At 52.0% G+C, this 25,239-nt stretch overlaps 3 protein-coding genes and 1 pseudogene across 5 annotated transcripts; 3 read left to right on the top strand and 1 right to left on the bottom strand.

Annotated features, from left to right (window-relative positions):
- Nucleotides 1-813: 813 nt before the first annotated feature.
- Nucleotides 814-5,854, bottom strand: SHBG (sex hormone binding globulin). The gene is given in 10 exon segments (XM_082373031.1): nucleotides 814-1,224; nucleotides 1,475-1,651; nucleotides 1,654-1,692; nucleotides 2,091-2,227; nucleotides 2,345-2,504; nucleotides 2,740-2,901; nucleotides 3,744-3,933; nucleotides 5,068-5,159; nucleotides 5,325-5,468; nucleotides 5,694-5,854. Coding segments are annotated over 9 exon segments (1,212 nt in total). The 5' UTR covers nucleotides 5,436-5,468; nucleotides 5,694-5,854; the 3' UTR covers nucleotides 814-1,080.
- On the top strand, nucleotides 5,808-13,808 carry LOC309618768 (acetylcholine receptor subunit beta-like). Of its 2 annotated transcripts, none has more exons than XM_082373018.1 (10): nucleotides 5,808-5,936; nucleotides 6,527-6,572; nucleotides 7,123-7,231; nucleotides 7,336-7,444; nucleotides 7,809-7,956; nucleotides 8,413-8,622; nucleotides 11,526-11,749; nucleotides 12,243-12,424; nucleotides 12,779-12,926; nucleotides 13,231-13,808. In XM_082373018.1, the coding sequence occupies exons 2-10, from the start codon at nucleotides 6,545-6,547 to the stop codon at nucleotides 13,369-13,371; spliced, it is 1,299 nt and encodes a 432-aa protein (XP_082229144.1). In that variant the 5' UTR covers nucleotides 5,808-5,936; nucleotides 6,527-6,544; the 3' UTR covers nucleotides 13,372-13,808. The 2 variants fall into 2 exon arrangements, with proteins under 2 accessions (XP_082229144.1, XP_082229145.1); XM_082373019.1 differs by lacking the exon at nucleotides 5,808-5,936 and adding an exon at nucleotides 6,038-6,400.
- A 782-nt stretch (nucleotides 13,809-14,590) lies between these two features.
- Nucleotides 14,591-17,382, top strand: LOC309618225 (uncharacterized protein; the record flags this gene model as incomplete). The annotated part of the gene is made up of 4 exons (XM_082371677.1): nucleotides 14,591-14,606; nucleotides 15,688-16,023; nucleotides 16,060-17,213; nucleotides 17,371-17,382. 4 exons carry the CDS (start codon nucleotides 14,591-14,593, stop codon nucleotides 17,380-17,382), a joined length of 1,518 nt encoding a protein of 505 aa, XP_082227803.1.
- A 2,355-nt stretch (nucleotides 17,383-19,737) lies between these two features.
- Nucleotides 19,738-23,248, top strand: LOC309619354 (uncharacterized protein SPEM3 pseudogene; annotated as a pseudogene). Its single transcript, XR_014249854.1, has 3 exons — nucleotides 19,738-20,509; nucleotides 20,659-20,716; nucleotides 20,835-23,248. The product of XR_014249854.1 is annotated as an uncharacterized protein SPEM3 pseudogene (transcript).
- Nucleotides 23,249-25,239: the final 1,991 nt, after the last annotated feature.

Below are 25,239 nucleotides of genomic sequence, written 5' to 3'. Positions count from 1 at the left end.
GGAGCACAGGCTCCAGACGCGCAGGCTCAGTAGTCGTGGCGCACGGATCTAGTAGCTCCGCGGCATGTGGGATCTTCCCAGACCAGGGCTCGAACCCGTGTCCCCTGCATTGGCAGGCAGATTCTCAACCACTGCGCCACCAGGGAAGCCCTCACCATATATTCTTTAAGGGCAGAGATATTCCCCACTCTGTTCTTTCCAGCTGGGACCAGCACAAGCCAGTTCCTGTTTAATGGAGTAAAGACACATTTGTCTGGGAACGCAGTTAGTGGGCCGAGATGAGGAGAGATGGAGGCAGCCTTTTCCCTCTGCTCTCCCCCGCCCCCTTTTCTTTCTCCCTGCTGCCTCCACCCCTTTTCCCAAAGGGCTCCATCTCTCTATGACCCACTCACGCCCCCTGCTGCTCCTTTCTTGGATAGCAGTGTCCTGTCTAAAGGACAACAAAATCTCATCTCTTCCCTTCCCTCCTGATTTCTGGGGACCAGCCTCAGAGGGACAAAGCTAAAGCCCCAAGGCAGCAGCTGCTGGGGAAGGAGGTGGGCTCCTGGCTCCCAGGAAGTGACTCGCATCTGGGGTGTGTGTGTCTGTGGGTGCTGTTGCTGGGATCTCAGCCTAAGAAGTCACCACTTCCTCAGGAAGCCCTCCTTGATCCCCAGCCTAGGTCAAGGCCACTGGCCTTCAAGCTTTCTCAGTTCCCTGACTGCTCCTTTATGGTGCATATCAGAGTTTCCAATTATCCACTCACTTGTTAGTCTTTGATGGATGCCTGCCTCCCCCAGGGGACCACAAGCACCGAGAGGGCAGGAAGCAGGGTTAATTTTTTGTTTTGTTTTATTTTGTTTGGCCGCAGTGTGCGGCATGCAGGATCTCAGTTCCCCGACCAGGGATCGAATCCAGGCCCGCTGCCTTGGGAGCTCGGAGTCTTAACCACTGGCACTAGGGAAGTCCCGAAGCAGGGTTAGTTTTGCTCATCATTGCAACCCGATGCTCAGCACAGTGCCTGGTACATTGCAGATGCACAGTAAATATTTGTTAAATAAATGAATGAGTGACATTCAAAGGAGGTTCTTAGGTGGGGATTTAATGGGTAGTGTCAGTGCCATTGCCTGGGCTCTGGGGGCAGCTGTGAGTCCAGATGTCCTGGCTTCTGCTCAGGGCCCGGTCCACGTCCAGCCTCTGGCCTTGTGCCCAAAGGCCATCCAAGCAAAAGGATGCAGAAGAGGCCTCTCCTAGAGGGAGGTAGTATGGAGGAGGCATTAGGGTGGCCGGGGTCCAGAAGCTCCTCCCCACTTTTCCAGTCCTCTAACCTAAATTTTTTAAAGCACTTCCTCCCACTGTCCCCTTATCCTCTCTCTTCTTGTGGCCTTCTCCTCTTCCCTCGCAGAGATTTCCTTCCCCTAAAAATGCATCCCTTCCCACCTCTTCCCCTCCCCTTAGCTGTTTCCCATGGTGTGCTGAGAAACTTCAACATCACTTTCTTAACTGGCAAAGCCCCCAGGAAGAGACGCCCCTGCGTCTGGGCCCAGAGGTTGAGGAGGGAGCCAGGGCCCATGGGAGGCAGAGCAAGGATCTCCTTCTTTGTCCCCTGGCTCAAAACCACCCTGGACACAGACAGCTTCAGCTGAAGAGTGATCCCCAAGACGAGGGGCAAAGATCCAGCCCTGGCCCTGACACAGAAGACAGCACCACTTTCTGCAGAGTATGTGGGAAGGGACATAAGTGGGGGAGGAAAGAATGAACTGCATCTGCTCCGTGTGACCCCACCCCTGGCTGCCTTAATTCTGTCTCTTAGCCGTGCAGTCTATCTACTGGCCATTCCCACCACCTCCATCCTGCCTTAACTCTCCTGGCTTGGCCCTCTATAAAACCACACCCTCCCCAAGTAAATATATAATCTAACTAAAAGTCACTGTTTGCTGTGGGCAGCTTTAATATGTGTCTCTGCCCGCCCACCCCAACCCTTAAACCATCGTAATATTGACATTTTATTTTATTTTGATTTTATTTTTTCATAATATTGACATTTTAGCATCCCCTTTTCTCCCACTGCTCCCAGGCTCCACTGAATACGGGCAGCAACCCCCTCTTACTTGATCTTGGAGTTGGAGGCTGAGCCAAGAAGCGTTTTCTGGGCTCCCAAGGGCAAGGAGGTGGCCTGAGCCTGCTGCTAGCTGGAGTCTCAGGTCCAAGGAGAAAGCCCAGGGCTCTTCATGAGGCCGGGGAATGTCTGGGGGGGAGAAATGATCCTCCTGAGGTCTGAAGGCTGGGGATTCATGGAGGGAAGGGGCTAGTGCTGGAGGGAAATGGACACAGAGCTGGCCATGGAGGGCAAAATAACCTTTACCTTGGAGACTGAATTCTGCACCAGTCCCTGGCGGGAAGAATATCCCAGGTTGAGACTCTACAGCACAGCTTCTGAGACTAGTGGGGACAGATGCTGAGGTCTGGGCCTGCTGGTCCAGCCAGTCATCCCGGTGCAGGCAGCCATCCAGGGTAGGGACCAGCTGGGGCCCGTGGGGGGAAGGGAAGATGCGGGGGATGTTGGAATCAGGATATCTGAGCCCCAGTCCCAGACTCCCACCCTGTTTATTCCCCTCCAAGACGCAAGCATTTGGCCTCCCCCATGCAGCTCTCACCCCATCCCCCCTCCTTGAAGTGTGGACTTAGACCCCCACAGCCATCCAGCCAGCAATGCTTTACGAGCTTTGGTCTTGGTTCCTGCCCCTGTGACGCAGTTACCGGCAACCAGAGTTTGGAGGCAGGGAAGAGCAGCCCCCCCAGAGCAATCCTCATGATGGGCTGGGGTTTGCTTGCCAGTGGCCCAGAGACCTGTCTCAGGTGCAGCACCTCCTCCCCATCCACCCCCAGCATCACAGAATCCCCAAGGATCTTCACTTCCATCTGCAAGAAGAAAAAGAGAAGAAGAATCAGAGGTTCCTGGGGCCTGCCTCCACCACTTTCTTCAGAGGCAGTCTAGAAAATGCCATACTGAAGATGGCGGAGTAGAAGGACTTGAGCTCACCTCCTCTCACGAAGACACCAAAATCACAACTAACTGCTGAACAACCATCTACGAAAAAAGACTTGAACCTACCGGAGGCAGTCTAGTATGGCAGAAAGAACATGTACTTGAAGAGTCAGCTGGCATCCCCAGCTCACTCTTGACTTGTCACTTACATACTAACTAAGCCTCAGAACTCCCTTCTGAAAAAATGGGGACAAGAATAGCAACTTCTGGGACTTCCCTGGTGGTCTAGTGCTTAAGACTCTGCAATTCTGGGACTTCCCTGGTGGTGCAGTGGTTCAGAATCCGCCTGCCAATGCAGGGGACACGGGTTCGATCCCTGCTCCGGGAAGATCCCACATGTCTCGGAGAAACTAAGCCCATGAGCCACAACTACTGAGCCTGGGCTCTAGAGCCCATGCTCCGCAACAGGAGAAGCCATCGCAATGAGAAGCCCGCGCACCGCAACAAAGACCCAATGCAGCCAAATATATAAATAAAATTATATTAAAAAAAAAAAGACTCTGCGCTTCCACTGTGGGGGGCACGGGTTTGATCCCTGGTCAGGGAAATAAGATCCTGCATGCCAAGCGGGGTGGCCAAAAAAAAAGCAATTTCATGGGACTTTTGTGTGGATTCAATGAGATGACAATGGTAAAGGGATGCCCAATAACTTGGTTCCATTCCCTTCCTCAGATCAGCTCAAGACACCCCTCTCTCAGGACCAGATCTGGCTTACCTGGTGCCACCTCCCATCATCCAGCCGGGGTCCAGCACCCACTGTAAGTTGGGCCCAGTGATTATGAAGCTGGATCTCAGGCCTGCCATCCCGAAGTCCCAGCACAAACCAGTCATCCTCTGGGTTGGTATCACCATAAAAAATCACTCCCTCTGGATCCCAGGTCCGAAACTCAAAGGAGGAGGAGGTTCTGGAAGGACACAGAAGGAAAGACTGTGTATGGGGTGTGCTCTTTGAGCATAGACATGAGGTTGAGGGAGGTGGAGTTCAGGGAGAGAGAAGGACAGGGAGACAGGGAAAAGAGAGGGGCTGGTGCACTGTTTATAATAGCTAAGACATGGAAGCAACCTAAAGGTCCATCGATAGATGAATGGATAAAGAAGATGTGGTACATATATGCAATGGAATATTACTCCGCCATGAAAAAGAATGAAACAAGGACTTCCCTGGTGGTCCAGTGGTTAAAACTCTGAGCTCCCAGTGCAGGGGGCCTGGGTTCGATCCCTGGTCAGGGAACTAGATCCCACATGCGGCAACTAAAGATCTTGAATGCCGCAACGAAGATCCCACATGCTGCAAATAAGACCCGACACAGCCAAATAAATAAATATTTAAGAATGAAACAATACCATCTGCAGCAACATGGATGGACCTAGAGATTATCCTACTAAGTGAAGTAAATCAGACAAAGACAAAATACTATATGCTATCACTTGCAAGTGGAATTTAAAAACTGATACAAATGAACTTATTTGCGAAACAGAAACAGACACACAGACATAAAAAACAAACTCATGGCTACCAAAGGGGAAGGTGGGGAGGGATAAACTGGGAGTTTGGATTAACAGATACAAACTACTATATATAAAGTAGATAAGCAACTTCTGTTGCTTATTCCTTGAAATGTGTCAGCTTACATTTTATCATCTTTTTTTTTTTTTAATCACATCTTACTACCAAGTTTGATCTCTGCTTTTTGCTTCTGTTTTAGGAGCAATGATCTCAATAAAGAATATTTTTGGAAAAAAAAAAAGATAAGCAACAAGGTCCTGCTGTATAGCACAGGAAACTATATTCAATATCTTGTAATAAACTATAATGCAAAAGAACCTGAAAAAGAATATATATATATATATATAACATGTATCATAAATACATATATATATAAAATTCAATCACTTTGCTGTACCCCAGAAACTAACACAACACTGTAAATCAACTATACTTCAATTAAATAAAGCAAAAAAAAAAAAAAAAAGAGAGGAGCTGATGGAGAGAGGGTGAGGTCAGGGGACTAGGTCAAAGAATTAGGTCAACCCCATACTTTATGATCTTGGTGAGGTTAAAGGTCATGATGGTTACAGGTTCTTGTCCAGGGCCATTGCTGAGGTGCAGAGCAGGCCGGTCCTGAGTCCTCTGCCAGGGAGAAAAATAAACAAGCTGAAATGAGACGTGCCAGAGACAGGCAGGAGGGAGAAGCACTGTTACAAGGCCAGAGGAGGAAAGGAAGGAAGACAGCAGAGCTAAAGTGTAGCTCACTTAAACACACACAGGGCTTAGCGCCCTGTCCTGCTCCTGCACCTGTCTGGGGAGAGTATGTCTCACGGCCCGTCCTTCATGGCTGGGAGGCAGCAGTAGTAGCAGCAGCAGCGGCAGCCCATGCCATGTGGCCGGTGGATCTCCGCTCTCCATAATCAGCCGCGGTCCTCTCTGCCTCAGACAACTCTGAGGAGAATGCGTGGGGGCAGGCAGCGTCGCACATGGTTGGTGGAGGGTTAAAGGTTGCCCCGGGGGAAGAAGGGGGGCAGGAGACAGGGCCACTGACCCTACGGCCCCTCTGAGGACAAATGCAGTGAGGGACAGAGTTCCTCCACTACCCTCCCCCGCTGCTGAGAAAGTTTCTGAGCTGGGAGAGGACACCTCACTTCCCCTCTCCTTCTAGAGCCTGACCTGGGTCCTCCAAGCCTTCTGCCCACCTGCGGTAAAGGGGCAGTGACAGGGCCAGAGGTCGTGGCCAGGAACCAGGGCTTCACTCAGTTCTCTCCTCCTCCAGGCGCCCGCGGCTCGGAAGCGGAGGGCCGACTCCGTGAGAAACTTTTCTCGGGCTATGATAGCTCGGTGAGGCCGGCGCGGGAGGTGGGAGGCCGCGTCGGGGTCAGCGTTGGTCTCAGCCTAGCGCAATTAATCAGCCTGGTGAGGGCGCACGCGGGGAGTTAAGGTCTGGCCCACTAGCCGGCTGGGGGCGTGGCTTTAGGCAGGGCGGGACCCAGGGACTACTGGGGGCGGGGTCCGGGGCGAGGCCAGGCTGGGAGACTGACGGGCGGTTGGTAGAGATTGGGTCGAAATCGGACCAATGGACGACCTGTGGGCGTGGCTGCTGGACGGGCCAGGATTGAGCCGGGCAGGATGATGAACGGGCCTGTGGGCGGATCTCACAGTGGAGCTGGGGCCGATGGACAGGCCGGAGAGCGGACCTGGAGGCGGGGTCACAGGCTGGGGCGGACCTTGGTGCCGGACAGGGTCAATAAACAACAGCGGGCAGAGATTCACTCCGGCCGGGGCCGGGACTGGGACTGGTAAATGAACTGGCGGGCTGTACGGCCAGCAGGAAGTTTACGAGATAGAGGCGGGGCTTAAACCAACGCAGCTTATAGGAGGTGGGGCTTGAACCCAAGAGGGTGCGACTCAGAAAAAGAGGGGAGTTTCCAGGGAGAGTTTACCCACCGAGCCCCTCATTTCTCTACACTGACATCATATCTACCCTTTAAACTTTTCCCTTCTAGAACGAGAAGGATGAGGAGATGAGCACAAAGGTCTACTTAGACCTGGTACGGACACCCCCGCAGGGTGGGAAAGGGCGGGCGTCCCGCTGCCTTTACAATTTTCTCGAATGTCCCGTCCCGCACAGTAAGATTTTTTTTTCTTTTTTTTGCATCACGACCTAAGAAAACACACTTATAACTGAAACAGAAGCTTCAGGAAACAATACCTATCTTTACTATGGGAGCTGCATTCCATGCGTTTTTCATTCTAAATTTTTTTTTTTTTTAACATTGGTTTGGGGCCACTCATTTGATTCCGGACCTATGAAAAGGGTCGTTAACTGCAGTTTGAAAACCACTGTTTTAGAGGCTAGCGTGCAACCCCCTCGTTTTTACAGAAAGAAGAAACTGGGGCCCGATGAGAGGGAAGGGGAAATTAGTTGATAGGGTCCCAAAGAGTGCAGGTGGAGTCTTAAACAGAGCCCGGCCTCCAGAACCACAGACCATGCCTGCGCGGCTCTCTTCCCTTGCACTCCCTGCCCGGGCTTCCTTCGCACATCCCAAGACTCCTTCCAGCCTCCAGCCCCAGACGGCCCCTCAGCCTCTGCTTCCCTAAGAGTGGACTGACTACAGGCTGAGCTGGGACCCTGAGGAGCACGAGGGCATCGATTCACTCCGCATCACTGCCGAATCCGTGTGGCTACCAGACGTGGTGCTCCTAAACAAGTGAGGATGTTCCCAAAGTCTGGGAGGTGGGGCAGGGCCTCTGGAGGGGCGCGGCCTCCGGAGGGAGGGGCCTGATCCCAGATGAGAAGATTCTTTCCCTGCAGCAATGACGGAAATTTTGATGTTGCTCTGGACATCAACGTCGTGGTGTCCTCCGACGGCTCCGTGCGCTGGCAGTCCCCGGGCATCTATCGCAGCAGCTGCAGCATCCAGGTGTCCGGGCCCCACCTGGGAAGCTCAAGGCGCTCCTAGAAACCCTCACTCAGACATCCCTCCTCCATTATCCCCATGACCCTCACGTCTCCCTTACCCTTCTGATTTTCCGTTGAGTTTCATCTTCTCTGTCCACTTTCACTGACTTCCAGTCTTCCTCAGTGACACCCCCCTCCATTGTCCATGACCTCCCCACATAACCTTCTTATTCCTCTGTGACTCCACTTCTCTGTGATCTTCCCCTGGTGGTCCCCATCTCCCTAGTGCCCCATATCCTCTGACCCCTGTCTGCCCTGTGACCTCCCCAACTCCCCCAGCCCTGACCAGCTCTCTGGCAGCTCTAGTGACTCTCCACTCCATCCAGGTCACCTACTTCCCCTTTGACTGGCAGAACTGCACCATGGTGTTCAGTTCCTATAGCTATGACAGCTCAGAAGTCAGCCTGCAGACTGGCTTGGGTCCCGATGGGCAGGAGCGGCAGGAAGTGCACATTCATGAAGGCACCTTCATTGGTGAGTGGGCATGGCTCCCATGTCCATGGGCTTTATGATTTCCAGTTTCTAACAGGCTGATAAATATACTCCATCAGTGAGTCCCTGTGGGTTCAGCAAGATAGGTATAACTGTCTGTATTTTGTGGTTATGGAAATTGAGACTTGCTCATTTATTAGAGATGGGCTGTCCAGCCCAGGGACCATAGCTAGCCCCTTATTACATCAGTCCCCCCTGCTCTAGGATGTGGCAGAGAAAGCCATATCTGGGAATTCCCTGGCGGTCCAGTGATTAGGACTCCACACTTTCACTGCTGAAGGCCCGGGTTCAGTCCCTCATTGGGGAACTAAGATCCCACAAGCAGCGCAGTGGCGCGGTGAGGCAAAAAAAAAAAAGAAAACAAAGCCTTATCTGGCACCAACAAAAACAGGTTCCACATCTGTGTCACCTTCTCTTCTCCCCCCACCACCCCCCAAGAGAATGGTCAATGGGAGATTATTCACAAGGCTTCTCGGCTAATCCAGCCTCCAGTGGATCCTAGGGGAGAGGGGGAAAGACGGCGTGAGGAAGTCACCTTCTACCTCATCATTCGCCGGAAGCCTCTCTTTTACCTGGTCAACGTCATTGCCCCATGCATCCTCATCACTCTTCTGGCCATCTTCGTCTTCTACCTGCCACCAGATGCAGGTAAGGGGGGAAGGGGCCCGGCACTCCTTCTTACCAATAGCTCAGCTTCTTCCTCTTCCCCCATAATACAGGGAAGGTTTTCCTGCCAAGTCAAACCTTCATGAACTGTGCTTCAGCAATCTCACCCAGGTTTTCCTTTCAGGAAGAGCCTTTGCCTCTGCATCCAGATTTCCCCTCCAACCTCAAGCTCTACCTCCCCTCTGCTGCTCACTTCTCCGCACCCAGTAACTTCTGAACTCTTCCCTTCAGAATCCTAGGGTCTCATCCTTGGAACTGCCACTCCTCTGACCAACAAACTCCCAGGCTTAGCTAACGTTTCCTTTCCCTTTCCCCATTCCTGGCATCCTCCCTCCCCCACTTGTCAAATGCCTACTAGTCCCTTAACCTCCTATCTCCCTTGGAAATAACAGCCAACATTTCTCTGGGAGACAGCACAATATGCTAACAGAGTAACCTTGGGCAAATTCCTTAATCTCTTAGTGTCCTAATCTGGAAATAGGACAGTCGTTGTCCCTCCCACATAGGACTATTTTGAGGATTAACTGAGTTAATAGAACTATGCCTGGTACTCTGTAAGCTTTGTGTTAAGTGTAGGTATAGTCTTTTCTAATTTTGAGCACTTGCTATAAGATAATACAAATAATGTGTTACATATATTAACTCAGTTCTAATCTTCACAACTCTGTGAGGTAAGTACTGAATTGTCTTCCCATTTCACAGAGGGTAAGTGAGTTTAAGTCATTCACCTGACATTACACAGAGAGAGGCAGCGTTGCTATTCCAACCCTGGTTAGTACTAGTCTGATTCAGAGACTGATATCCTAAACTCTCGTATTCAAAACATGCTTTCCTGGGAGTTCCCTGGTGGCCTAGTGGTTAGGATTCCGGGCTTTCACTGCTGTGGCCTGAAAAACAAAACAAAACAAACAAAAAACACGCTTTCCTTCTCTCTGTAATCAAGCCCTCTCTCAGTCTAGGGAAGGAGAGTGATGCGGCTCTAGAACACACTTCCACATGTAACTTCTCCTTCCTGGAGCAAGGCAAATCTTGGAACCCAACATTACAGGACTAAAGTAGAACAGACCATAAAAGTTATTTATTTCAATACCTTCCGTGAAGTTTGCAGTGCCTGTTGTATGCCACAGTAATAACCAGCCACCTGGCATATTCTTATATACTTGGTTTCATTTTTAGATCCTTCGATTTGCTATATAGCTCCTGCTACAGGGGTTGGTCCATTCATTCATGCAACAATATTTGTTGAACATCTGTGACGTGCAAGGCACTGGGAATACATCAGTGAATAAAACAGACAAAAATCCCTGGTCTCATGGAGTTTATATTCTAGTGGGGGAGACAGTCAGTAAACATAATAAATAAACCCATTGGACAGTATATTATTACTTTTTAAATTAATTAATTAATTTATTTATTTAGGCTGTGTTGGGTCTTCGTTGCTGCGCAGGGGCTTTCTCTAGATGTGGTGAACAGGGGCTACTCTTCGTTGCAGTGCACGGGCTTCCCACTGCGGTGGCTCCTCTTGTTGTGGAACACGGGATCTAGGCACACGGGCTTCAGTAGTTGTGGCACACGGGCTCAGTAGCTGTGGCTCGTGGGCTCTAGAGCGCAGGCTCAGTAGTTGTGGCGCACGGGCTTAGTTTCTCCGCGGTATGTGGGATCTTCCCGGACCAGGGCTCGAACCCGTGTCCCCTGCATTGGCAGGGGGATTCCTAACCACTGTGCCACCAGGGAAGTCCTAGATAGTATATTAGGAGAGGTCAATTCCTAAGAAGGAAAATGAAGTAGGAAAAGGGTTTGGGGAGGATGAGAATGGGGGTAGGGGTTGCAATTTATTTATTTATTTAGACAATTTTATTGAAATATAGTTGATTTACAATGTTGTGTTTCATTTCTGCTGTACAGCAAAGTGACTCAGTTATAGATATATATATTCTTTTTCATATTCTTTTCCGCTATGATTTATCACAGGGGTTGCAATTTAAAAATAGGATGGTCAGTGAATGCCTCACTAAAAAGGGAATGTTTGATCAATATTTGAACAAAGACTTGAAGGAAGTGAGAGAATGACCCTGGTAGATATCTGGGGGAAGAAATTACCAGGAGGAGTTAACAGTGAATGCAAAGGCTCTGAGGTGGCGTGTGCCTTGCATATCCAAGAAATAGCCAGTGTAACTGAATGAAGTAAGCAAGAGAGAAAACAGTAGGAGATGTAGTCAGAGAGCTAATGGGAAGGCCTTGTAGACTTCAGTAAGGACTCTTATGCTAAAGGCGATGGGAAGCCACTGGAGTGATATGATCTGATTTACATTTTAACGGGATCAATCTGGCTGCTCTGTTGAGAACAGTCAGCAGGGGGGCAAAGGATGAAGCAAAGAGGAGGCCTTTATAATAACTCAGATCTGAGGTAATGGTGGCTTGTACCAGGATGGTAGTGGTAGATGTGATAAGTCATCAGTTTCAGGATATCTTTTGAAGGTAGAGCCAATAGGGTTTGGTATGGATTGGATATGGGATGAGAGAGAGGAGAGCTGAGAATGACTCAAAGGGATTTAGCCTGAGCCACAGGAAAGATCGAGTTGTCATTAATGAACTGGGGAAGACTATGTGGGGAGTCGGTGGTGAGGGAATTAAGTTTTGGACATGTGAAGTTCGAGATGTCTATTGGACACCCAAATGGAGAGGTTAAGTAGGCAGGTGGATACAAGTGTGGAATTTAGGGGAATCAGTCCAGGTTGGAGGTATAAATGTAGGAGTTATTTGCATGCAGTTGGCCCTTCCAAAAGCCTGTCCTTGAGTGAGCTGGAAACACGGTCACTGATTATGCCAGGGAGATTGCTTTCTGGCAAAGCCTAATCCTCCCGCCTTCCCCTCTGTCCCCCAAGGAGAGAAGATGGGGCTCTCGATCTTTGCCCTGCTGACCCTTACTGTGTTCCTGCTGCTGCTGGCAGACAAAGTGCCTGAGACCTCCCTGTCTGTCCCCATCATTATCAAATACCTCATGTTTACCATGGTCCTCGTCACCTTCTCAGTCATCCTTAGCGTCGTAGTCCTCAACCTGCACCATCGCTCACCCTACACCCACCAAATGCCCCTTTGGGTCCGTCAGGTAAGAAGATCTCCTCTCCAACCTGTGTTAACTCTCAATCCTAGTATTTGGCTTTTTGTCCCGGTATCGCTCCTCCCTCCCACCAACTTCAACCTTCCCTTTCACAGACCTGAGGGAGAACTACAACTCCTGGTAGAGTGTCAAAGTGCCAAGGTCTTTGGGTGTTGAAATGTTGCCCAATTAATTTTATCCTCCCATCATTAACATTGCGTAGATCCCAGACTCTCTTCATCAATACTGCCCATCGTGGGTCCCAAGGAAGCATTCTCAGGGTTAGGTACTATCAGGGTGGAAGCCCTCAGAACTTTTCTTTCCAGTCAGGATGCCTCCTAACCCACTTAAGAACTCTTGGGCTGTGTAGTTGCATTTCATCTGTGGGATGCATGCACGCATGCGCAAGAATGGGCACGTGCCGTGGGGGTGGTTGGCGGCTTCCCTTCTGGTCTGAAAGCATAAGAGCCCCCTCCAACACGCCTCTTCTTCTACTCTGCAGATCTTTATCCACAAACTCCCTCTGTATCTGGGTCTGAAGAGACCCAAGCCTGAGAGAGACCAGATACCGGAGCCACCTCCTATACCTCTCAGGGATTCTCCAGGAAGTGGCTGGGGTCGGGGAACAGATGAATATTTCATCCGCAAGCCACCAAATGATTTTCTCTTCCCCAAACCCAACAGGTAGTATCTACTCCCCATCGCCCACGTAGAAGGGAGAGGGAGAACTACAGTTCCCAGAAGACTGTGCGCAGGCAGGCGTCCTAAGCTCCTGGAGGATGTCGTGGTTGAGCATCATGGGAGTTGCAGTATCCCTTCTGTTGCCCACTTTGCGGGGAGGTGGGGACTAAAGCGTACGGGAATAGGAGGAATTGCGGAAGGCTAGAGAGGGCGCCGCTGTCAGAGGCAACCTGAAGGGCTCTCTCACGTTTTGAAACCTGGACGGGCGTTGGAGGAGGGAGTTGGGGCGGGGGCTAGAGCACCCGCGCAGGCCGTCTTTGCGCCCCGGTCGTGGCCAAACAGACTCGCCTCTTTCAGGTTCCAGCCTGAACTGTCTGCCCCGGACCTGCGGCGATTTATCGATGGTCCAAACCGGGCTGTGGGCCTGCCTCCCGAGCTACGGGAGGTCGTTTCCTCAATCAGCTACATCGCTCAACAGCTGCAGGAACAGGAGGACCACGACGCGGTGAGTCCGAAGAGGGTGGGCCAAGGCAAGGCCTGGGTGGCCTTGGCTCCACCCGCAAACTTAGGCTCCGCCCCCAGCACTCGATTTTATTTCTGATTGGAAGTTTGCCTCACTTGGTCCCGCCCCCTGGTTTCCGACTTGTTCTTTACTCACATCCGTCGCCCGCAGTTTCGCTCTCTGCTATTCTGCGGGCCCGCCCTTGTCTCAAAGCCGTGGTAGGAGGACCTGGGTGCGGCACAGGGCCTTGGGGCCGCCTTCCCTGGGGGTCTGGAGCTCAGGAACAGTTTCCTCTTCCTACCCTCAGCTGAAGGAGGACTGGCAGTTTGTGGCCATGGTGGTGGACCGCCTCTTCCTGTGGACCTTCATCATCTTCACGAGCGTCGGGACCCTCGTCATCTTTCTGGACGCCACGTACCACTTACCCCCTCCCGACCCCTTTCCCTGAGGATGAGAGGGCCGAGACCGAGGTCCTCGGCCAGTTGAATTGAGAGTTAGTTTGGTAGTACTCTCAAGCCCTATCCCTTTCTGCATCTTAACTCCTGCACTAGGAGTCCAATCCTCTCATCATTTCGTTTCTAGGGAGGAAGCCCAAGTGGGACTGGGCAGATGGGGGCCTTGGGCCCACCTGAAATGCACTATCCGCTTATTTACTCTTTGGCTTCTTGAAGAAGCTCCATTGGATATTCACACCTAGGTTGGCAATGAATGGAACAAAGAACAATCGCTAGCTTGTAAGCCTTCTGAGGGCAGGAACTATGTCTGTTCACTGTAATATCCCCAGCACCTAGCACAGATCCTAACCTATATGGCCGCTACCTCTGGTTGAATGAATAGGGAAATTTTTTTCTGTAAGGAAATACACTAATATCGCTTATATTTGCATGTTGGGGACTAGTGGTCGTTTTTTCTTTGTTTTTACCTTTCTGTAGTTTATTGTATTTTGTAGTATGTATTATCATTAGGATAAAAAAAGTTATTTCTGAAAGGATACATTTGTAATGAGGATAAAAAAGCACACTGTAAAAACCTCAAGTTCCAGCTTTGGTGCTCAAACTTTGGACAAGCTACTAAACTGCTCTGTGCCTCAGTTTCCCCATCTGTAAAATGAAGCTAATAATAGTATCTGCTCCCTAGTCTGAGGATCATATGAGAAGATGAGAACAAAAGCATTAGGCAGTATACATCAGAGGTTACAAACTGGTGTGTTTTGTTTGGCCCATGTTGTTGGCCAGCAGAATTTAAAATTTGAATTGGTTTGCTACTTTTAAAATGTGGATATTTCACAGAGAAATTTGGATTTCTGGCTTCTCTTGAAACTTTTTAAGAACTACAGTAGCACCAGGTCTGATTCCCCTGTTGGCAGCAACCTGCTAGAGCTGATTAGTGGCTGCCCACTCTGGTCAAGGTATTTGTACCAGAATTCCTCAAAGGCCCCACCCACCTGACCACTCATTTTACTTGCCCATCCCTGCATAACACTAGACAAAATACAGGGGAGGGGAGGAGGGACAGGGAGTTGAAGCCCGTGGGAGGCCAGGAGTGGAACAAGAAAGGGTGTTGGTGTCTCTTATGGCCATCACACATTTTGTGCCTCAGTTTCCTTTCAGTTTGGAGAAAAGGCTTCATCTGGGAGATGAAGATCTTGTGCCCAGCAGGCTGTGTTAATGTTTCTGCCTGGAGGTCAGAGCAAAGTCAGCTTGAGCCTAGTGGCTGCAGCAATTACAATGAAGTACCTAGGGTCAACAGGCTCTCACAGCTACTCAACTGCTGGAAGTTGTTGTCCTAAGAGGGAGAATAGGGCTACAACTTGTAGGGATCCCTGTGGGACAAGGTTAGCATGTCCCTGTCCAGCCAGACCCACCAGCCACGCCAATAATTGCACCTGGCATCCCACTGTGGAGCACAGTTCGTTTGTCTTGTTGGTTTATTGGCCTAGAGAGTTGGACACACACACAAATGCGGAGATAAATATTGGTCAGTTTCTCTAAATCTGGGTCCTCACTACGTATAGAGCTAGAGTCTGTAGAATTCTAAATCTTGCGTGCTGTGGCACAGAACCAGTGGCCTTTCCACTCCACCGTCACCCTTCTTCCCAGGGAACATGGGGAAAGAGGGCACAAACTGACAAGACTTGATAATTTTCAAAAGACAAAATTGCAAAATCCCAAATTTCCAACATGTGAAATTCACAGTATTCAAGTTCCCCAACTCAGATACATGTATTTTAATCGCCATTTCACCACAATCTCCTTTGTTGCCCAGAACCACCAAATTCTGGAAACTATTTTCCTAAATCATATTTTCAAAAAAATAAATGTCTACAGTCTCAGTTCTCCCAAAATGTCCATGGTTTTAGAATTTTGACCTGTTCTGAAATTCAAATTCCCTGGTCCATCCTCAACCCCTTCCATCTCTGTGCCTTTTTGCCTCAGAGGAGTGCAGGTTAAGGATATAGGGGGACTGTTAACGCATCTGCCCCCTGCCTCCAAGGCCTTCCTCAGTCTCTCTTATGGTTCCGCTGTGTGTGTGTGTGTATATATATATATATATATATATATATATATATATATATATAAAATTTGTGTGTAGATATATATGTATTCTTTATTATGTACTTTTTTCCGCAGTTTTTCTAAAGTGCCAGAAACAAGATTTGTGGGAATTTTTTTAGTGATTTTTTTTTTTTTTTTTTGCAGATCTTCTCAGACCAGGGCTCGAACCCGCGTCTCCTGCATTGGCAGGCAGATTCTCAACCACTGAGCCACCAGGGAAGCCCTCTCCCAGATCCTTTGTCCTTCATCAACACAGCAACCACCAGAAGCCCTCCACCTTAATACAACCCCCCACCTTTCCCCCAACCTCCAAGTCTCCTCCGTCTGTCCTCTCTTCCCAGGGCCCCATCCCTCCCAGTTATCCACTACTTCCCAAACCCCAAACCAGCCCCAAGCCCCTGAACTTCGTGAGAATCTAGGCCTCAACCAAGGCTCTGTCCTCCAAAGGACCCCAGGCCCTTCAAAAGACTGTAGAGTTTCCAGAAACCCAGGCCTTACCCCAAATCCAGGCCTCCACAAGAACCCAGGCCTTACCCGAGACCCAGGTCTCCACAAGAACCCAGGCCTTACCCGAGACCCAGGTCTCCACAAGAACCCAGGCCTTACCCGAGAGCCAGGCCTCCCCAAGAACCCAAGCCTTGCTCAAGATCCAGGACTCCACAAGCTTCCAGGCCTTACCCAAGACCCTTATCTCTGCAAGAATCCAAACCTTTCCCAAGACTCTGACCTTCAGAAGAATCCAGTCATTACCCAAGGTTCTGGCTCCCAGAAGAGCTTAGGTTCTACTCGAGATGGACGTTTCTTTAAAAGCCCATATCTCCCCCAACCCTCTGGTCTCCACAAGAACACACCGTTTCTCCAAACTTCTGACATTCAGAGGAGCTCAGGCTTTATGCATGATTGTGGAGTCTATAGGAATCTAGAACGAAACCAAGAGACTGTACTCTATAAAAGTCAAGAGCTCTCCCAAAGAACTGACCTCCATAATAGCCCACACCCTTCTCAAGATTCTGGATGTTACAAGAGTACAGGTAGTGCCCAAGATCCAGGAGTCTCTAGGAGTCCAGACTTTACCCAAGATTCTGGGCCACAGAAGAGTCCATACCTTGCCCAAGACTCTGGAGTCAACAAGAGCTCAGGCCTTTGCCAGGAATCTGGCCTCCATAAGAGCCCAGGCCTTGTGCAAACCCCTCGCCTCCATAAGGGCTCAAGCCTTACCCGAGACTCAGGAGACTACAAGAATCCAGGTCTTACCCAAGATTCTGGAGTCTGCAGGAGCCAAGGCCTTACACAAGATTCTGACCTCCATAAGAATCCAGGCCTAACCCAAGCCACTGAAGTCAAAAGGAGATGTGGCCTTACCCAAGATGCTGGAATTTACAGGAGCTCAGAACATACCCACGGCCCTAACTTCCACAAGTACTCAGGAATTAATCGAGATCCTGGCCCCCATAAGGGTCCAGCCCTTACCCAAGACTCTGGCTCATCCAAGAGATCAGGCCTCCATAACAACTCATGCCTTATCCCAAATCCTGGCCTCCACAAGAACCCTCTAGGAACTGACTCTCTCCAAGTTTTGGGCCCACATCAGACCCGAAAGTCATTTATATGTGAGGCAGGTCCTCGAAAGGAGGATGCAGGGCAGCACATACCAGGGACTTCTGTCCCACCCAGTCAGAACTCCTGCTCTCCCAAGGCTCAGGTGACCTCCAATGACCTGCAAACCTTCTCAGAGGTACCTGTGCTGATTGAGCTGCAATCATCCTCCCGGCGAGCAGGCGGCCAAGACTGGGTGTACCACCCCATGGATACAGTTCTTCCAGCCTGCCAGAACTATCGCCAGATGTCTACGCCTCCCAAGACCAGCTGGAAGCCCTACTGTCCTGGGTCAGGCACCCGGCTAGGGCATGTGGTCTTTGACGCCCGCCAGAGACAGTTCAGAGCGGGCAGGGACAAATGCGAAGCTCTGTCTCCCAGGCGCCTTCACCGAGAGACATCCAGCACCTCACCGGAGACCATCAAGGAGTGGGGATATCAGTGTGTGATGAGAAACTTAGAGAAAGAGGGGACAGATATGCATGAGGGATAAAGAGACAAGAGAAGTGTTCTGTGGTTGTGTGAGGACATCCACCCCAGCCCCATCCCACAGGGCCTGATGAGGACCTAAGCTCTCCCTGCTTTCCCTCCATCGCTGTCTAGCTAAATCCGTTATCCCCAAGGCCCTAGAGCTGCATTGTCAATTATAGTAGCCACTAGCCAAATATGCCTATTAGAATATAAATTAGTTACAATTAAGGAAAAGTAATTCTGTTAAAAATTAAGTTAAAAAGTTAAAAATTCTCTTCCTCAGGGAACAGAATTTCCCTGGCGTCCAATTCTGTTCCCTGGTGGTCCAGTTGTTGGGACTTGGCGCTTTCACTGCTGTGGCCGCGGTTCAATCCCTGGTCGGGGAACTCAGTCCCTGCAACCTTCATGGCTTGGCCAAAAAAGAAAAAAATTCTGTTCCTCAGTGTCATGATCTTCTAAGTGCTCAGTAGTCACATGGAGCTAGCGGATACTGTATTGGACGGCACAGATTTAGAACGTTTCCATCATCATGGAAAATGCTATTGGAGAGCAGTGCTTTAGAGTTTAGAGCAATTTTCCTTTCCCTGTCACCCACCCCCAGCATCTTAAAGCTCCCCCAGAGCCCAGAGAACGTAGTTCTTTTTAGGGTGGCTCAGAAGCCACCCTCTGGGGAGGAGGTAAGATGTAGGCATGGACACCCAACGCCTGATTTCCCCAGACTGTGAGAAAGAGCCCAGGCTTCAGTTTTCCTGATCTGGTCTCTTGGGTCACGACCAGAGGTATGGAAACTTGCCTCCCCCGTTTTGGGCTGTGTTTGGGGCTCGTGGTTACTGAGGGAGAAGACCTCTCTTGGTCAGTGACTAGGAAACCTTGTGTTTTAGGCTCCCCAAATTGAGCCTTGGATTCTGACGGTGCCCTCCTTCATAGGCCTCTAATTTTCTCGAGGTGTCTCCACTTAATTTTCTTGCCCATGGACTTAGGCCTAGTTCACTGTGGAGACAGACCCCTGGGAAAAAGGAATGTAAGAATTCCTGGTCCAGCATGCATTGGTCTAATCTGTGAGCGTGTCTCTGGTGTCCTATCTTTCTGTCCTATTATTCTGGCTCCTAGTTTCAGCCTGGACTTAAGCTGTGTCCATGATAGCACTGGCCGCTGAAAGCAATTTCCCTCCCCTCATAATTTCTCATTGCCCTGCCCTAGCCCAGCTGGAGTTTCCTCTGGACTTGATTTTCAGTCCTGATAACTCTTCTGTATACACACATAAGCTGCGAGATTGCAAAGTGTTTTCCCTGCCACCACTTGTGTGTCTGAGGTGGGCAACACTAATATGTCCCTTCCCTGAGTCAGATGTCCATCCCTGGGTCACTACAGGCACACTATCGGTGTGTTCTTGTCTAACATTACCACCACCGATTCCAAGGAGATACGTCCCAGCGGGAGAGCCCATTTCCAACACCTCTCTGGCTCAGCTCTGACCTTGGACAAGTCATGTGCAACCTTTCTAGGCTTGCAGTCTCACCTCTAAAATGAAGTTATAATTGCATGCAAGAACCCTTCTAGATTTAAGTGACCAGGGCTCCTCTACTCCCAAGTGAGATGTGGAGTCCCCTATTTCTCCGCATGCCCTAGTGTATGTCTCTCATTATTGTTTGCTATTCAGATCCATCCTATTAGGCCTCTGTTCTAACCCCAAGGAGTTCGGCGCCGGGCGGCCGAATGGGCCGAGATGCTGCCCGTGCGGCGCCCTCTGACCACCTCCGCCTCCCTCACGGTGCTGGCCGAGGCCTCGTACCGGCGGGCCCCGGCTCCCAGCTCAGCCCTGCTCGTCCGCTCCTCCCAGCCCCTGCCCGACGTCCAGGCTACCGAGCACCTTCCGCCCCGGCCCACCTTCATGCCACTCAGCCGGGACCCGGGGGGCAATGCCAGCTACCAGGTGTATGACAGCCTGGAGCTGAAGCGGCAAGTGCAGGAGAGCCGAGCGCGGGCCAACTCGCTGCCGCCTTCCACCTCGGCCTCGAGGCCCCCTCTGCACGGGCGCCAGACTGGGAAAATGAACTGACCAGCAGCAAACGGGGGCGGGGGCGGGGGGCGGCAGGGCATGGAGAGAGGAATAAAGAGCGCCAGAGTCCAGGAAACATTGGTGGTCTGTGGCTTGGAAGCACCACTCCTTCTGCCAGCCTGGGTCCCTGCCCTTGGCTTCCTGCAATAAGAAGCCAGTGTCCTCTTCTTGGCCTGAGGGTCCCCTTGGTTTAGTGGCCACAGTCCTGCCAGCAAGCCCCTCCTGGTCCTATACCATGCACTAAGGAGATCTGCAGCTGCAGACTCCAAACCACTGGTCTCTAGGCACCTCCTCTGTGTCTCAGCTGTCCCTGTCCCCAGAGAGCCTCATACAAGAAGCTGCTTCCAAACTGGGAGGTTCCACATCTGGGCAGGTCCAGCTCCACGCCCAGTGAAGGGCATGAAGAAGGCTGAGGCTCTGGACTCCAGCCAGGCCTTCCCCAGGGCTCTGAGGCCAAGGTCTTCCTAGTCTCAGGAGCGGCCAGGAGATGGAATGTGTCATTTGAACAAGTGAGCCAGAGGGTGGTGAGTGAATGATTGACCACTCGAGGGGAGGTAGGCCGGCCTCCGGGCCCTGTTTGACTGTCCAGGCTCAGCTTACCTGATTACCTGGTTACCAGCGAATGCCACCCTGGGCCCTCCTTTTCCTCCCCCTCCCTCATTGTGACCCCAACCACCTGCCCCATTATGACCCAGTCCTTCTCCCCCTCTGGCTCCCAGTGAGTATGTGGAGGCCAGGGGGCCCAGGCAGTCCTGAGACCTGCGGCCATGTGTGAGCAAACCCACTACCGAGCCCAGCCGTGCTCTGGCACCAACCCCAGGAAATGCCAGGACCTAGGAGACTCAATTCTTCTGATCCTGGGCAGCTTCATCTTGCTCAACGTGGGGATCAACGTGGTGACTCTGGTCAGGGCAGGATCTGGGCAGTGGGGTTAGGGGAGCCCTGGGGTCTTGAAGGGGCTGAGGTGGGAGGGCTGCTGGGGTGTGGCCGGACAAGGGTTGGATTTCAGGGCTCACCCTGCTCCCGGCCTCCCCTCCTCCCCTGCTTCCCTCAGCTCTGGAGGCATCTGAAGAGCTCCTTGCGGACACTCTTCCGTCACGTTTTCCCCAAAGGTGAGTGGGCGCCAGCGTGGGCTCAGGGGATGTGGGCCTGTCCCCTTTCTTCTATCCCTGCCTCGATTCTCAGCCCCTCAGGAACCCAGGCCCTGTCCCATCTCGCCTTTCCCCGCAGACAAGGAAGCCAGCTGTGTAGGCAGCCATCGCATGTGCGTGCGCTGCTCCGTGGATCCCAAGAACCTGTGCTCAAGAGTTCCTTCCCGCTTCCGCCATCGCCCAAGCTTCCTGCTCGGGCACCCAAACCACCTTGACTCGTGGATACCAGTCACAAAAAATGAGAAGGCTTCTGGGTGCTGCTGGAGGCCGCCTCAGTGTGGACGGGCTGGGGCTCCCATGGAGGCTCCACGGGGACTGTGGAAGGAGGGGGTAGTGGGCGCTGGCGAGGCCCCTCCGGTCACAGCCTTAACGTCCCGAGCCACCTTTTACTCCAGGCAAGAGACATCTTCCAAGCTCCGCAGGATGAGCAAGGTGGACGTGCTTCCACTCCGCCTGCCCCAAGAGAGCAAGACGAAGACCCCAGACTATGACCCAGCCCAGGCCCCAGCCCGGGCCCAGACCCGCCCCCCAGTTCAGCCCCCTGCGCATGCTCCTGCCAAGGCCCAGACCTTCTCCTCAGCCCACCCCCCTGAGCACACCCCCCCCCAGGCCGAGAGCTGCTCCCGAGGCCACGCCCATGAGCACACTTCCGCCCAGGCCCAGGCCTTCTCCCCAGTGGACCCTACTGGGCGCACACCTGCCAAGGCCCAGAACTTCTCCTCAACCCACCCCTCTGAGCACGCCCCACCTCAGGCCCAGACATGCTCCACGTTCCACCCCCCTGAGCACACCACCCCCCAGGCCCAGACCCCCTCCCCAGCCCTCACCCCTGGGGGCAGCCCTGCCCAGGTCCATGGCCCTGAGCATACCTCAGCCCATACCCCAGCCCCGGCCCAAGCCCAGGCCCCCTCAAATGCCTCAGCCCAGTCCCTGGGCCACACTTCTGTCTGCACCCTGACCCATGCTCATCTGACCTATACCCATGCCAACACTCTGGTCCCTCCCCCACCTTCGGCCCCAGTCCCTCCCCCAACTTCTGCCCCTGCTACTACTCCTGCCCTAGCCCCTACACCAGCCCCTGTCCCGATCTCTGCCACAACCTCTGTCCCAGCGCTGGTCATGGCCCTGACGACCACTCCAGTCCCTTCCACCACCCCTACCCCCATCCTAGCTTCTATTCCCTCTACCTTGTCTGCCTTCAGCCAAGGCCTCTCCTCCGGCCAGGTGGTCTACGATGCCCGCAGGGTAAAGCAGAACGTGGTCCATGTGTGTCCCCCTCAGAACTCTGGGTACTCCAGAAAGGACTTGGGTACCGTCTCCAGGCCCCAAGAGGGGCATGGTCTGGTGAGCTCTGGTACAGCTGAGCAAACACTGAAGCAATGTAGTGGGGACAGTGCCAAGCCCTCCACAGGATCCATACTGGGTTACCTGGAGTTGGGGAATATGGAATGGAAGATCTCAAATGATGCCAAAGACAAATTTGTGCAGTCCAAGACCTTCCCTTACTGCAGCTTCCATCCTTGCAGTTCTGAGAAGAGAAACACGGACCCCCAGGCTCCAGTCTACCCCAAATTCCTGGTGTACTCCAAGGATGCTGCACCTTCTCAACCTTGCTTCCATTCTCCAACCAGTGCCCAGAGCTCACCATGCGCCATGCCTCCACCATGCACTCTTTCTCTGCCTCTTGTTTCTCCCAGATCCTTTGTCCTTCATCAACACAGCAACCACCAGAAGCCCTCCGCCTTAATACAACCCCCCACCTTTCCCCCAACCTCCAAGTCTCCTCCGTCTGTCCTCTCTTCCCAGGGCCCCATCCCTCCCCAGTTATCCACGACGTCCCAAACCCCAAACCAGCCCCAACCCCCTGAACTTCGTGAGAGTCTAGACCTCAACCAAGGCTCTGTCCTCCAAAGGACCCCAGGCCCTGCAAAAGATTCCAGAAACCCAGGCCTTACCCCAAATCCAGGCCTCCACAAGAACCCTCTAGGAACCGACTCTATCCAACCTTTGGGCCCACATCAGACCCGAAAGTCATTTATATGTGAGGCAGGTCCTCGAAAGGAGGATGCAGGGCAGCACATTCCATGGACTTCTGTCCCACCCAGTCAGAACTCCTGCTCTCCCAAGGCTCAGGTGACCTCCAATGACCTGCAAACCTTCTCAGAGGTACCTGTGCTGATTGAGCTGCAATCATCCTCCCGGCGAGCAGGCGGCCAAGACTGGGTGTACCACCCCATGGATACAGTTCCTCCAGCCTGCCAGAACTATCGCCAGATGTCTACGCCTCCCAAGACCAGCTGGAAGCCCTACTGTCCTGGGTCAGGCACCCGGCTAGGGCATGTGGTCTTTGACGCCCGCCAGAGACAGTTCAGAGCGGGCAGGGACAAATGCGAAGCTCTGTCTCCCAGGCGCCTTCACCGAGAGACATCCAACAACTCACCGGAGACCATCAAGGAGTGGGGATATCAGGGGACAGATATGCATGAGGAATAAAGAGACAAGAGAAGTGTTCTGTGGTTGTGTGAGGACATCCACCCCAGCCCCATCCCACAGGGCCTGATGAGGACCTAAACTATCCCTGCTTTCCCTCCATCGCTGTCTAGCTAAATCCGTTATCCCCAAGGCCCTAGAGCTGCATTGTCAATTACAGTAGCCACTAGCCAAATATGCCTATTAGAATATAAATTAGTTACAATTAAGGAAAAGTAATTCTGTTAAAAATTAAGTTAAAAAGTTAAAAATTCTCTTCCTCAGGGAACAGAATTTCCCTGGCGTCCAATTCTGTTCCCTGGTGGTCCAGTTGTTGGGACTTGGCACTTTCACTGCTGTGGCCGCGGTTCAATCCCTGGTAGGGGAACTCAGTCCCTGCAAGCTTCATGGCTTGGCCAAAAAAGAAAAAAATTCTGTTCCTCAGTGTCATGATCTTCTAAGTGCTCAGTAGTCACATGGAGCTAGCGGATACTGTATTGGACGGCACAGATTTAGAACGTTTCCATCATCATGGAAAATGCTATTGGAGAGCAGTGCTTTAGAGTTTAGAGCAATTTTCCTTTCCCTGTCACCCACCCCCAGCATCTTAAAGCTCCCCCAGAGCCCAGAGAACTTAGTTCTTTCTGGGGTGGCTCAGAAGCCACCCTCTGGGGAGGAGGTAAGATGTAGGCATGGACACCCAACGCCTGATTTCCCCAGACTGTGAGAAAGAGCCCAGGCTTCAGTTTTCCTGATCTGGTCTCTTGGGTCACGACCAGAGGTATGGAAACTTGCCTCCCCCGTTCTGGGCTGTGTTTGGGGCTCGTGGTTACTGAGGGAGAAGACCTCTCTTGGTCAGTGACTAGGAAACCTTGTGTTTTAGGCTCCCCAAATTGAGCCTTGGATTCTGACGGTGCCCTCCTTCATAGGCCTCTAATTTTCTCGAGGTGTCTCCACTTAATTTTCTTGCCCATGGACTTAGGCCTAGTTCACTGTGGAGACAGACCCCTGGGAAAAAGGAATGTAAGAATTCCTGGTCCAGCATGCATTGGTCTAATCTGTGAGCGTGTCTCTGGTGTCCTATCTTTCTGTCCTATTATTCTGGCTCCTAGTTTCAGCCTGGACTTAAGCTGTGTCCATGATAGCACTGGCCGCTGAAAGCAATTTCCTTCCCCTCATAATTTCTCATTGCCCTGCCCTAGCCCAGCTGGAGTTTCCTCTGGACTTGATTTTCAGTCCTGATAACTCTTCTGTATACACACATAAGCTGCGAGATTGCAAAGTGTTTTCCCTGCCACCACTTGTGTGTCTGAGGTGGGCAACACTAATATGTCCCTTCCCTGAGTCAGATGTCCATCCCTGGGTCACTACAGGCACACTATCGGTGTGTTCTTGTCTAACATCACCACCACCGATTCCAAGGAGATACGTCCCAGCGGGAGAGCCCATTTCCAACACCTCTCTGGCTCAGCTCTGACCTTGGACAAGTCATGTGCAACCTTTCTAGGCTTGCAGTCTCACCTCTAAAATGAAGTTATAATTGCACGCAAGAACCCTTCTAGATTTAAGTGACCAGGGCTCCTCTACTCCCAAGTGAGATGTGGAGTCCCCTATTTCTCCGCATGCCCTAGTGTATGTCTCTCATTATTGTTTGCTATTCAGATCCATCCTATTAGGCCTCTGTTCTAACCCCAAGGAGTTCGGCGCCGGGCGGCCGAATGGGCCGAGATGCTGCCCGTGCGGCGCCCTCTGACCACCTCCGCCTCCCTCACGGTGCTGGCCGAGGCCTCGTACCGGCGGGCCCCGGCTCCCAGCTCAGCCCTGCTCGTCCGCTCCTCCCAGCCCCTGCCCGACGTCCAGGCTACCGAGCACCTTCCGCCCCGGCCCACCTTCATGCCACTCAGCCGGGACCCGGGGGGCAATGCCAGCTACCAGGTGTATGACAGCCTGGAGCTGAAGCGGCAAGTGCAGGAGAGCCGAGCGCGGGCCAACTCGCTGCCGCCTTCCACCTCGGC

The sequence above is a fragment of the Balaenoptera borealis genome (assembly GCF_965194805.1).
Source record: "Balaenoptera borealis genome assembly, chromosome: 20".
In the NCBI taxonomy this organism is placed as follows: Eukaryota; Metazoa; Chordata; class Mammalia; order Artiodactyla; family Balaenopteridae; genus Balaenoptera; species Balaenoptera borealis.
The sequence above is the reverse complement of the archived record's forward strand: the minus strand, read 5'-3'. Positions and strand labels throughout refer to the sequence as shown.